Genomic DNA, 13,444 nt, shown 5'->3' with positions numbered 1-13,444 from the left:
CACATGAACTCGGTTGTGGACAGGGGGAACTGGATGTCAGGTGTCAAGGAGGTGTCCTGGCACGGTGGCTGTGGCAAAGGAGAGCACAGGATGAACCTGAGAGACTGTTGAGGATATGTTTTTGGGAAAGTGATAGGTGAATTAGAGGAGCCTCATGGCAGAAAGGCACATGCTGTGTGACCTTGGGCAGGGCACTTACCCCTCTGATCCTGCTTCTTTATCTGTAAAATGAAAATAACAGTACATACCTTAGTGGGCTGTTATGAGTATTATATGAAGTATTTGTAAAGTGGTTGGCCTAGTACTTGGCACAGAGCAGGTGGTAAGCCCTGGTATTTTTAGATATTAAAGATCAGCATGAGAAACACGAGGGCAGCAATAAAGGGGAGGAAGGAATCTAAAGAAACTAATATTGTTTCTTAGGGGACCTGACCAATGATGCCAGGTTAGTAATGGGGAATTTGGAAGAAATGGCCTAGATGTTGAAAAGCATGATGTGTTATGATACGTTTGAGATTTCTTGTTCGTTTCAGACTACCAGTTGCCCTATGCAGTGGGTAATTCTGATCAAGGGTCAGATCAGTTGAGGAAATAGGATCAGGCAAGCAGAGTGAAGGAGAAACAGGGTTGCAGGGCATAGGAGTCGTGGGGACAGACGCAGCTAGCAGATGAGGTGAGAGGTCCCGAGTCCACAGAGGCTGCCAGTGGCTGTGAGACCTGCCATCACATGCTGGGCTGGCAAAGAGCTGGGCCAGTGCTTCTCACCCTGGCTCTGTGCCTCCTCTGATGAGCAGTCAGGACTGCAACCACAGGCCAAGCCAGGAGCCAGCAAGGGGGGCTTGAGGGGATTGGGGCTTGGCAGGTGAGGGGGCCAGTGTGTGGCAGGGACAGGACAGAAGGAACCCTGACCCCAGGCTCCCACCACCCAAAGCCCCCTACCTGGAGGGAGATTAGCCCCCGGTGGCCCGGCCTCGAGAGCCACAGGTGGTGGCAGCCCCGGAAGACGGGCTGGGCAGGATTCACGAACGGGAGCCAACATTTCTCCACCAGGCGCTCTTTTCTGATGTCCTCCTCGAACTGTCTGGCAAACACCTGGAGATCACTTTGCTAAATGCCTTCTCGTCCCCTCACTGACTTAGAAATTCATGATTGCTTTTCTGCTCGATCACGCATTCTTCATTCAACAAACATGTATGATCATTCCCACCCTCCCCCATAGCTTAGACCCTGTCCCGGCTCTGGGGTACGGCAGGGGCAAACGGGCAAGTTGCTGCTCTCCAAGAACTTGCCTTCGAGTGGCGGAGACAGGTGGTAGACGCGCATGAAGTGTGTCAGTTGGTAAAAAGTGTGGTGAAGAAGAATAGACCAGGGAGAGAAAATGAAAGGAGAGTGGTGGTCAGGGAAGTTCTCCACAGGTGGGTGACATTTGGGCAGACACCTTAGAGAAATGAGCGTGGCAGCCCAGAGGATACAGGGAACAACATTCCAGACGAGGAATATTAAGTGCAAGGGTCCTGAGGCAGGGTCGTGCAAAGAGGCACCTGCAGTTGGGGCAGGATGCACCATAGGGAGATGGCTCAAGGAGTGGGGGCAGCTCTAAGCGTTCTCAGAGTCTTAAAGTTGGAGGAAGCCACTGAAATCTTATCATTGGACACTCAGCTAATTCCCACTCATGTGATTTTTCAGTAACCAGAGCAACTGCATGCTGGTGAAGTTGGCCGTATCACGTTCCCCTCCCTTCCTTAACAGAGGTATAAAAATAGTTGGTAAGACAAGTGCTGGTGACAGAAGAGGATCCTTAATAAATTGGCTTTCGGCATCCCGTGATGGGATCTGCCAGCCCTGGTCCCCAGAGAGGGAGAGAGGGCCCTGCTGGAGAGCGCTTCTCTCTGCGAAATAAATGGCTCAGAATTAAAAAGGTCCTTTTACAGGCAGCCGGCTGGGAGTTAAACTCCACCTGCTTCTGTGTGCTAACCTTCAGAATAAAAACCGTCAGAAGCAAGATGGAAGAAATGGACACAAATGTGTCACTGAAGCCCTGTAACAGTGAACTGTTTGCAGTTTCTTTTTAATGTTTCTATTCTTGGTTATTTTTCCTGGCGGGGTTGTGGCTGCTTTGAATCCCCCTTCTTCCGGTTGGAAGCTTTCTAGAGGTGCCTGTGGGTTCCCAGCCCCCGCGGTGCTGCTCTGGCACCCAGAGGCCAGGGCTCCTGACCGAACCCTTCCGGCTTGTTTTTCCCAGGGAGGAGATGTCTCCCTCCTCTCTTGGCTCTGCCACCTCCCAGGAAGTGGGGAGCGCGGCTCGGGGCTTTCTGCCCTCTGCCTGAGATTCCAAAAAATTCCTTTCCTTGTATGACGGTCCCATTTCTAAAGTGGAGCAGATAAGACGGTAAAGTCATAGCTCTAGATTTATTTTCCCCGCCGACGTTTTCTTGTGTTTCTTTCCTCCAATCAGGATATGGGCAGCTGTATGGCTTCATAGTTTTCCACCCCATCCTCTTGAAAGTCACCCAGTGTTTGCTTAAAAACTAACAAAAAACTATTAACTTTTTCTATACTATTTCTCCCCACACAAAGCTGTTAATTTTGCTTCTTTACCTTATTTTCCTTAAAATTGTGCATGTAAAGGGTTAAACAAACAAACAAAAACCTCCAGAGCCCAACATAGCAGAACAGTTTGCAGACACTTGTATACTGATTTCCTCATGCAGATACCCTGCCCCCTCCCCCTGCAATGTCGCCAAGATTCTACTGTTAGAGATTATTTTATTTGGCTTTAGAGCTTATTTTTTAAAAAATGCATATACCCTCTGGAAGACTGTTTATGAGATACTAGCATCTCATGAATTAGATAATCAGATCACTGAGACGGGAGATTTTGATTTTTAGGGGAATGCTCTAAAGGGCATGTTTCAGGGACCACTGTGAGTAGCCTTAAGGCCCCAAATGCCTTAGCTTGGAGGACCTTAGGGAAGGGGCAGGGAGATGAGGAAAAGAAAGGTGAAATGCTTTACAGAAAAGTAGTGAGGGGGCAAATAGGAAGAGAGTGGCCGAGGGCAAGGACAAGGCAGCCATCCTTGGGGGCTCGGCCTTCTGCTCCCCCTGCCTGTTGCCCCCAGCAGTCAGATCCTCTCTCACAGCATCAGTGGTCGCATCCGGGCTGATGACCACAGAGCTCCAGCCTCGGTCTCTCTCGTGAGCCCTCACCGTTGTCACCGCCTACCCGGATGATCCCACCTAGACGTCCCCACTCCCGGGCCGCCTCGGTCTTCTCCACTTGGGTCAAGGGTGTAGTTGGTCTCTGGTCCTGGAAAGGCTGCAGTCACCTTCCGTAGCTTCCTCCTCCTCCCCACAGAGCCACTCAAGTCTTGCTGATTCTGCCCCTTCCTCCCCCGTCCAGATAACGTCACTCAGTTTGGGCTTATGCCCCCCACCAGGGGTGGTCCCCTGGTGCATTTCTGCCTTCGGTCTCTGTGTCCAGTCCCATCTTGCAGTCCACCTCTGGCTTGATCATCACCATCACCCACTGCTCACAAGGCTCCTGAGCTCCCTGTTAATTGAGGCAAAACCTAAGCTCCTCAGCCTCCGGTTCAGAGCTGTCCTCAGTCCGGCCCCGGCTGGTCTTCAAGTCCTTTCTTCGAGGGAGTTGAAAAAGAAATAGAAGAAGGTGGGACGCATTATCCCTTAACCCTCACTGCAGCCCCCAAGAAGGGACTGTTATCATCTTCATGTCTCATATGAGGAAACTTAGATTTAGGTTAAGTAATGTCTTCAAGGTCAAACAGTAAGAAACTGGAAGAGCGGGGCTTTCACCGCAGGCCCTCTGACCCCAGAGCCCAAATTCCTAACCACCGTGTGCGTGTGCCTTGCAGACTCAAGGTGTGGGCCTTGGAGCAGGGGCGCCAGCCTCACCTGGAGCCTGATGGGAATGCAGAGGCCCAGGCCCCGGCCCCGGCCCTGACCTGCTGAATCGGAATCTGCATTTTAATAAGATCCTGGTGACGCATGTGCACTTTACATTTTGAGATTGTAGGGGAGGAAGAGGTTTTCCTCCACCCTCTTTGGGTCCCTGGCTGGGTCTGAAAATTAAACTGACAAAGACAGATTAAAGGAATAAAGCATCAATAAATTTGATCGAAGTTTTACGTGTCTGTGGGAGCCTTCACAAGAGAATGAAGACCCGAAGTGACGAGAGCAGGAAGCTTTTCTACCTTTTAGACAAAGAAACAAATACATTTGTGAAGAACGGACGAGACAAAGGGGTTGGGCCAGGGGTCGTAAGTGGTGAAGGAGCGGCCAGGAGGAACAGGGTGAGTTTAACAAGGTTTATCTGCAGATTCCTCTGGTGACTTCTCTGGGCTGATAAGAGTCTGTCTCCAGTAAAAAGAGAATTTATTCCCTATCTTTAGGCAGAAAAGGGGGAGCTTTTTCTGCACTTATGGCTTCTGAATTGCCTTAAGCTTAAAATAATTTTTATGTCAAAGAGGCATATTTTGGGTGACATATTCCGGATTCCTTCAAGACACACTGCCCCGGTGGGCTTCCTCTTTCTGTCCATGTCTTTAGCTGTCTAGCTCCCTGGTAATGCTGACCCTCCCTTCCGTGGTGTAGCAGTTAAGAACATCTTGGCCTCCGGAGGTAGATTTTGGGGGTGCAAATCCTGCTCTGCCACTTATTAGCTGTGTGGCCCTAGGCAGGTAGCTTGAACTTTCGGGGCCTCAGCTTCCACGTCTGTAAAACAGGGACAGAAACAGTCCCTGCCCCGTGGGGTCATTGTGAGAATTAAACCAGGGGATGCTCGTGGAGTATTTCAGCGCCATGTCTGGCGCATAAGGAACGAAGCATGGCTGTCCCTTTCACCTCTGAGTCCTGCCCTCGTCCTCTGGCCCCCCGTCTCCTGGAAGCCTTCCCCTGACCATCAGCGCTCAAGGCCGTTTCGCCCTCTCTGGATTCTATGGCAGATGGTCTGGGACTTCAGCCACAGGGTGGTACCTTAGGGAAGATCTCCGCTTGTTGTTTTGATGAGGAAGCTGAGTCTCAAAGATCAAATGGAAGAAGCAGGACTTGAACCAAGGACTTTTTAAACTCTAAAATTAGCACTGTTTCCAATATGTTACATTTACAGTACTATGTACTTTTCTATTCCCCACATAGTAGGCAATATATGCTTGAAGAAAGAACATTAGAAGTCTCATCGTAGTGATATTTATAATAGTGAAAAATGAGGAGATGTTGGTTTGAAAAAACTTGGGTTTCTTTACCTTATGGCTTTTCAAAGGCTTTAATTTGCTAATTTTCACTGTGAATCTGAAATGGGGGGATTTGGTATGCATGGTCTCAGATATTTATTGTCCTTAGACCCTTTTTCTGAGGACTGTTTGTTAGCGTCACACAACTAGTGTTTCACGGAACACAGTTGGGCAACACGCTCTGCCCCCGCCCGAGCCTCCGCCCTCTTACCTCGTGCACTTTTTGGTTCCTTAAGGTTTGCCTTCGCTTCCGGTCGCCACACAACCACCGCTCTCCCCTGCACCTTCTGTGGCCGGTCCATGGGTTCTCTCCAGCAGTCCCCTTGCTTTATCTCCTGACAGCATTTGACTGCCCTCTGTTGTATGAGCTCATGGTGTGTCACATTTGCAGTGGGGTTTGTGGAGTTGATGCTGAGGCAGGAAGGTTTGGAGACACTGGCGTGGTGAAGGTGGCCAGGCAGTGACTGGAGGTTGAGGTCAAGTTATCATTTCAGGCTCACAGCCCAGTGAGGTTTGATCTGGAGGAACGTTCTGAGGTTCTCACTTCCTAGGCCGTTGGCCGTCCATTGGCTTTGGTCACTGTTGCTGAGCGAGTGGCCAGTGGGGAAAGCCCCACGAAGATGCACGAGCCAGCATCGCCAGCGAGCGGTACGGGAGGGCTCGGCCGCTCTGGGCCTGGGGAGCGCAGAAGCGAGGACAGCTGGTGGCTGACCTTCCCTGGTGCCACCAGGCCCAGCCCTGCTTTACCTGCTTTGCAACTCTCAACTGACCATCTGGGCCTCCCAACAGCGCTGTGCGATGAGCCCCTTCCCGGTTTTAGAGCCACAGAGAATGTCGTGATTTATTCAGTGTCACATACCAGGGAAGGAGCAGTGCTGGGGTTTGACTTGAAAACCCATGCTGTTGACCACCCTGCCTCTCTGGCCCCTGCCCTCAGAGGGTCTGAGGAGGTTGGAAAGAAAGAACAGACTAGAAGGAAGCTCTGGGGCGTAAGTCGGAAAGCACCCCCAAAAGCAGCAGCAGCTGTGCTGATAAGGGGGTCCCTGCTCTTATCTCTGGTTCTTTTGGCCTTTTACCTCTCCCCCACTGGTGGGAGAATGCCTCAGGGCCTTGACTGTGCCAGGTCCCAGGGGGCCCCTGCCTGGTGCCTCCTGCAGGCCTCTGTGCTGGGAGAGGGGCCTTCCTAGGAGCAGCCATGGACAAGAGAGGGAGGCACTGGAGCAAAGGGGCGGCTTGAGGAGCGCCCCTTCCAGAATGCAAGAGAGCAGGAGGCAGCAGGCTGCCTGGTTTCCATCTGGGAAGACACAGAGCCAATGTTCCCAGACCAGGGCGTGACCAGGCCTCTGGGAAGCTGCTCCTGGCCCCACTGACAGCGCCAGGAGCCCCACAGCCTCCTGCCCCTGCATGGAAGGCTCTCCCCTGAGTACCCAAAATGGGCTTGTGCCCCCTGACAAGTTTGGGTTTCTAACAACTGCGAGCTTGGCCTCTGTCCAGTGCAGGCCCGGATTTGTGGGCCCTTCAAAAAGCTTTGAGGAAAGAACTGACACTGGGCTTTTTTAGTACTAATTTCTCCTTCCTTGTCTCCATTTCCTCCCTCCCTTAAAACGCAAGGGGCTGGTGTTCCTGTTTCAGGGACGGTGAAGAAGCAGGCCGCTGGCAGAGCCTAGGGTCATTCTGCTGTCCCATCTCGAGCGAGAACCCTGAATGCCAGTTGGCCGGAGCCAGAGCCCCTTCTCCTAGGCAGGGAGGAGATGAGGGGACCTGCCAGGCCAGCCCAGCAAGGCTGAACCTGGAGGACCAGGGTTTGCAGCCCTCCCTGTGCACAGTGGGAGGAGGCTGCGGGGCACAGCTACCCCTGTGGTGGGGGCGAGGGGTGTCATAAATCAGCTGTCTGATCTCCTGCCCTCGGGGTGCCCCTGGTATCCCCCAAGGACACACCCATTCCCTCAACCCCAGGTTACCCCTGGAGCCCAAATCACCGCGCCTTCCTCCTCCTGGTGCCGCCACCCCACAGCCCTGCCAATCGCAACTCCCCAGAGCCGATTTTCTCTCGCCCCGCCCTGTGTAAAGCTCTTTGTGTGATTAAAGTAATTCCCACTAAAGTAATTCATTCTTTTCCGAATAACCCACAGGCTGGGTCCTTCCAGAGCACATTTGCATTTCAAGTGGAGCGTTTGTACAAGCTAATTAAGCATTAATTGGTAGAATGAGGGGCAATTATTTTGGGGGCGGTGGACTTTCCCAGGCCCTTCCCTCTGATCCTCTCTACCAGCGAGAGCCCACTTACCCCCTCAGTGAGGGGCACCGCTGGAGCGCAGAAGGACGATCCTGCCTCAGGAGGAACAGGGCAGAAGAGCTGTGCTTCCCGGATGTCTTGATTTCCTTCATCAATTGAAAACTTCATAGGGTGGGACCTAAAATTGTCAACTTTTTATTTTCACAAGGTTTGTTTCATTCATCTCCTAACACCATCGTTTCACAGCACCAAGAGGCAAAGGAGGAGGTCATCTCAGACCGTCTTCTAAGTGGAATAGATTCTGCTTTCTAAAAATGTACCCCATGGTTCTTAGTGTTTTGTTTTGCCAGACTGGTGAAAATCTCCTGGGGTGAGGGCCCTGGCATTGGGACCCATGGGCTGAGTGGGCCCTGAAGACCTGCCCCAACGCCAGAGTGTCCGTACGGCACCGCATGCTGCACTAGAGATGCATTTTCAAATGTTAATAATCTGTGGTAATGTTAATTTATCACAATTTCACATAACATTCTGTAATGGAAATGGCCCCAGGAGAGAGGATGGTGGAGGAGAAAATAAAAAACATGGGGAGAAAATGAGGAGATGGGGCAGGAAGAGCAACCACTCTCCCAAGCTGTGTCCATCTTCTAGGATCCTGGGGAAGATTCTTGAGCTGCAGGAGGCAGTTTTATAGTCCTGTCCTAGAGAGGGAGAGAGAGGGAGTGTGTGTGTGCGCACAACAGAGGAACATGTGGGGGCAGCGCCTGACCTTTAAGTAAGTTCCCCCCACAAAGCCTCACCCCTTAAAGGGCTCCTCCATGGCCTGGCTTCATGGATAAGTGCTGTCTGCTGGCATCACCCTTGTGATGCCACTGTGCTTGACGCCCAAGCAAAAGACACAAAGCGAGAAAGGAAAATGTTTTGGAATGTGGGGAAGCTGTGGGAGATGCCAACCCTGGGGAAGCACGAGGCTCTGGCACTGTGAGGGAGGGACCTTGCTGTTTCCAGCCTGGCTTTGGTTCCTTCCAGGCTGCCCTGGCCTGGTTCCCAGGTCGCCTCAGCCTGAGCAGGAGGCTGTGCTCACGGGTCTTTCTTCCTGCCCTTCCAGGTGTGTGTGGCTGCTGTGGTGCCCTACGCCCCAGGTACAAAAGGCTGGTTGACAACATCTTCCCTGAGGATCCCGAGGTGGGTCGCATGTCTAGCTGGCATCGTGCCTCTCACTGTCTCCAAGGCTCTGAGGGCTGCTGCGGGGGAAGGCAGGCCTCCCAGGGCCACTTGCCACTGGGTCCACTCAGACAGACGTGGCCACAACCCCATCAGTGGTGAGAAGCTGTCGGCCTGAAGCCTGGGGAGACTTGGATCTCTCTGAAGTCAGGATCTGCAGAAGGCTCTGGAAGCCACGTTTTGGCATGCTTTGGGCCATTGCTGTACAACTAGACGTCTTTCTCACTCAGTCTCTCTGGGCGATAGTTCCTTGAGCTGCTAGCTCTCTTGATGGTACTATTTCCCTCTGTTTAGGGTGAGCACTTCCCTTCTTGGGTTTTGGCTCAGGAGTCCACATCTCCTCCGTGGCTTCCTCTGGTATCTGCCAGGTGTCTGGTGTGCATGCACAGGAGGCCTGGCTTCTTGGCTTCCCAGCTGCCACCCCACTGTCTGGCAGCATTACGAGTTGTGTGGTTTCAGAATTGTCAGGATCTGATGTACTTGACTGGCTCTCTGGGAATCAATGACCCCTTCTTGATGGGCAGCTGGAGAGTCACATTTCCAGCATCCTCTGGAGAATTCTCTAAGAGCTGCAGAGATGCCTTCTTCTTCCTGTTCATGTCTTGGTACTGGATATCCAGCATGTTTTAATTCTGAATCACTTTCAATGACAATCACTTTCAATGTCATCCATTCTTATACACACAGGTACCTATGTATGTATACACACACCTATACACACATACACATATATACATTCATGTATATATACACACATACATATGTACACCCCATATACATAAGTACATACATATATACATAGATTTATATCACTTACTGTTCTTATTTATAGCTAGATATAACTTTGGGCTAAGTTGTGAGTTCCTAGAGGGAAGGAACTATGTTTTAATCACCTCTTTAGCCCTGAAACCCACATGTTGTCTGTCACATACATAATGGCACTCTGCTAAATGGTGATTAAGTTGAATTATTGTTTACCTTTAGACTTGAACTCTTCTAACCATAGGGCAGCCACGGTGAGCGTGAACCGTTTGTCTTTTACAGGATGGCCTGGTGAAGACCAACATGGAGAAGCTCACCTTCTATGCCCTCTCAGCTCCAGAAAAGCTAGATCGTATCGGCGCCTACCTTTCCGAGAGGCTCATCCGTGACGTGGGTCGTCATCGATATGGGTGAGTAGTATGGGAAAATGAGAAAGATATTTTCAGAATCTATATTGTATTTTTAGGGCCAAAACTAGTGTCCTTTTGTGGAAATGATAGTAGGCTGGGTTACTGAACAGACAGAGAAATGAGGACTGGGGCCTGGGCTGGGTTCCATGTGCTCTTCCAAAAGCAGGGTAAACTTTGATGCTGTTGGCAAGCTTTGGGAAGAAGGGATGTTGGCTTCCTCAGAGCACCTCTTCTAGCCTGCATCTACCCCTGAGTCTCTGTCCAGAAGCCCTCACACACAGTCTGGGGCCTTAAAAAGTTAGTCTAGCCCAGAATGTGCCATTATTCTCATTAAACCAGTCTCAGCTCCTTCAACTTACTGTCTTAAAAAGCAAGGAGGAACCATCTATGTTGTAATGAGAAGGCAAGGTGAGGGACAATTTGTCCATTAAAATACAATTAAGTGAAATATTTATCAATCTTCTGGGAGAGAAGGACTTGCTATGTTTAGAAAAGAAAAGAAATCTTAAAGAAAATGACTGATCAACAGATTTAACTATTTAAAATTTAAATATTTTGATGTCAAAAAAGAAACCAACAAAATTTAAAAGACGAGTGACAAAAAGAAGTGTTTTAAAAAAAATAAGACAAAATTCAAACTCACATCATAGTGGCATATGACAAATAGTGAGGGTGGCGTGGGGAAACTTAACAGTTTGAGGCAAGGGCCCCAAATAACCAACTTATAGAAGAGGAGATAGAACTGGTTATAAACATGGGATAATATTCAACAAACTTGTAATCAAAGATGCAGATTGAAATACTGAGATACCATCATCACTTATCAAGTTAATAAGAAATTACATATAATTTCCAGTATTAACCAAGGGAAGGCAAAATGAGAGGCATTTTCATACTTTTCTGGCATGAGTGCAAATTGGTTGAACATTTCTAGAGAGTAATTTTGAAACATATGTCAAGAGCCTCAAAAACACTTATGCCCTTTGATCCAGTAAATTCCATCTCTATTCATCTATCCCAAAGAACCAATCTCTTTCCTTTTTTGGGGGGAGGGGGGTAAGGAAGATTGGCCCTGGGCCAACATCTGTTGCCAATCTTCCTCTTTTTGCTTGAGGAAGATTGCCACTGAGCTAATATCTGTGCCAACCTTCCTCTATTTTGTATGTGAGATGCCACTACAGCATGGCTTGATGAGTGGTGTATAGGTCTATGCCCTGGATCCGAACCTGCGAACCCTGGGACACGGAAGTGGAGCATGCGAACTTAACCACTATGCCACCAGGCTGGCCCCCAAAGAATCAATCTTAAATATAACCTAGGTTTATACGCAGAGATTTTCATTATGATGTTTTTTATGATAATGAAAATGTGGAAATACCTAAATGTCCAACTAGAGAGTAGTTTAGTAAATTAGGGTGTTTATCCCTTGGTAAAATATCATCTAGTCAATAAAAATGGTGTCTATAAACATGCTTTCCATATAATATGGAAAATGCCTTGAGTAAATGAAAAATAGAATACATAATTATGTACACAGTGTTTACAATCAAGTTAAAAATAAACAACAAATCTCAAAGCCTAGGAAATAGAGTAAAAACAAATATGAGAAAATATTAAGAGTACTCATTTTGTGAGCAGTGTGGCTGGGGTTTTTGGTTTTGTTTTTGACGCACCTTTTTCATATGTTTCCTAAATATTCACTATTGAGCATGTGTTACTTCTACAACAAAAAAAGCGAACTGTGGGACATACTGTGTTTGCTGCCCAGTGCTCAGGCCACAGTTTGGAGAGAGGCTGGGTGTAAAGAGACTCTGAGATGCCCCTGGTGGCACTGCTCATGGGGCGCAGGGTGGGGTGGATGGAAGGCAGTGGTTCCTGAGTCCCGCTGCTTCTGTTCTCCACCAGCCTTTTATGTCCATCCTCTACGCTCCTCTGCTCCTGCTTTGTCTTGGGGCAGGCTCCAGATGATGGCAGGAGCCTTGGAAATTGCCTTCTGGCTCCCGATCTTTCCTGTTCTGGTCCTTCCAGACTAATACCGTTAGCTATGATCTTCAAAACACAGACCCGAAGCTACACTTTCCTGGCTCCTTTGGAATACAAGCCAAGCCCCTCAGCTTAACTTCTAGGGTCTTCTGCAACCCGCCCCTAACTCACATTCGCCCCCCCCAGCCGTGCCTGCCACACCTGCCACACCTGCTCTAGACCCACTCCAGGCAGACTGGCTGAGCATCCCCCTCTGCCTTTCCGGGTCTCCCACCTCTGGGCCCTTGCGGTGCTCTCTCCCCTTGAACCCCTCCCTGGGCCCCCACCACTGCCCATCAGCCCTACCACCCTCGCCCCTTCCTCCTGGTGAGGAAGATGGAGTGAGAACTAAAGTGAAAACGTTTGCATTGTGCCGATAGCATGTAGAGGTCCACACCTCTACAGGAGCCATGTGCGAATCTTAAGCCGAGCGATCCCTGGTATGGAAGCAGGACCCAAAACAGTACATTTCAAGATCACTTTATATATAAAATTAGGTTACACGCTCAATAAAAAGGGCACAAATATACTGTACATGCTGATTATGTAAATCGCCTTGACATTTTATAAAGTAGGCTCAAGCAAGTGGAAATGACTTTATCCTCGAGTGAACCTAAAACCAATACGTGGGCAATAACATTAAACATTTAATACTAATTCTGCCTGCTCTCTGGGCAGTGATGGTTCTCTCAGCAAAAATGCCCTGTAGCCAACAGAGTTGCTTAGAATCACTCCACTGCACTTTGAACTGCAATTCAGAATTGGTATCATTCTGTTGAAAATAGCCATTGCAGCATCTAAGCATCTAAACCCTTGAGGGCTCCCTGGGGCTCTAATCACAAACAGTGGGAAAAGAAAACTCTATTAGATCTGATCCCCAGTTCTCTCTCCTCGCCCTCCCCGTCTTTCCATACCCAGCACCACACTCATCGTCATCTTCCTTCATCACTGATCACAGCTCTGGAAGAGCAAATTATGCACACACAGCTGAGGGGCCGTGCTGCCCTGTCATCATGCAGGTGTCTGTGTTTATGGTTTGACCATGTGGATATGAACCTTGGGTAATGCGCCCAGTGGCAGAACCACCCCCTCCTGCCCCACTGCCCCCTGCGGCACTGCCCCACTCCAGGTGTGTGTGAGCTCTGTGTTTCTGTGTGTTTAGCATCGGGGTGATAACTGAATGTGGGCAGAGAGAGGATAAGGTGTGAATTTCAAGGTATTGTTCGGTGGTGTGGACTGTGATGGGCAGCGACATACAGAGCAGCAAAGGGTGAGAACTCCTCACGTTTTCCTCCTTCTTCTCTGTACGTCTCCTTTCCAGTTCAGCCTGACTGCTAGGACTCCCCTAGAAACGGCAGAGCAGGGCGGTAACGGCAGCGCTGGGTGAGACTCAGGCAGTCGACAATGCAGCGTGCAGGATGCTGTATTAGATGCTGTCAGCTTCCCCAGTGCCTGGAGCCCTGGAGGACAGAGATGCCCACACCAAAGAGGGATGAGCAGCTCTCTGAGGAGCCGGGCCCCAGAGCTGACTTGGTGGGACTCCT

At 49.8% G+C, this 13,444-nt stretch overlaps 1 protein-coding gene across 5 annotated transcripts in view; it reads left to right on the top strand.

Annotated features, from left to right (window-relative positions):
* The window catches only part of EFR3B (EFR3 homolog B), an 87,018-nt gene that overhangs the window by 26,788 nt on the left and 46,786 nt on the right, over positions 1 to 13,444 (top strand). For all 5 annotated transcript variants that reach the window (XM_070574276.1, XM_070574278.1, XM_070574277.1 and 2 more), the window contains exons 2-3: positions 8,591 to 8,667; positions 9,751 to 9,878. In XM_070574276.1, the coding sequence (XP_070430377.1) occupies positions 8,591 to 8,667; positions 9,751 to 9,878 (205 nt within the window). The remainder of the gene's footprint in view (positions 1 to 8,590; positions 8,668 to 9,750; positions 9,879 to 13,444) is intronic.

Source organism: Equus przewalskii, chromosome 14 (genome assembly GCF_037783145.1).
Source record: "Equus przewalskii isolate Varuska chromosome 14, EquPr2, whole genome shotgun sequence".
Taxonomy (NCBI): Eukaryota; Metazoa; Chordata; class Mammalia; order Perissodactyla; family Equidae; genus Equus; species Equus przewalskii.
The sequence above is the reverse complement of the archived record's forward strand: the minus strand, read 5'-3'. Positions and strand labels throughout refer to the sequence as shown.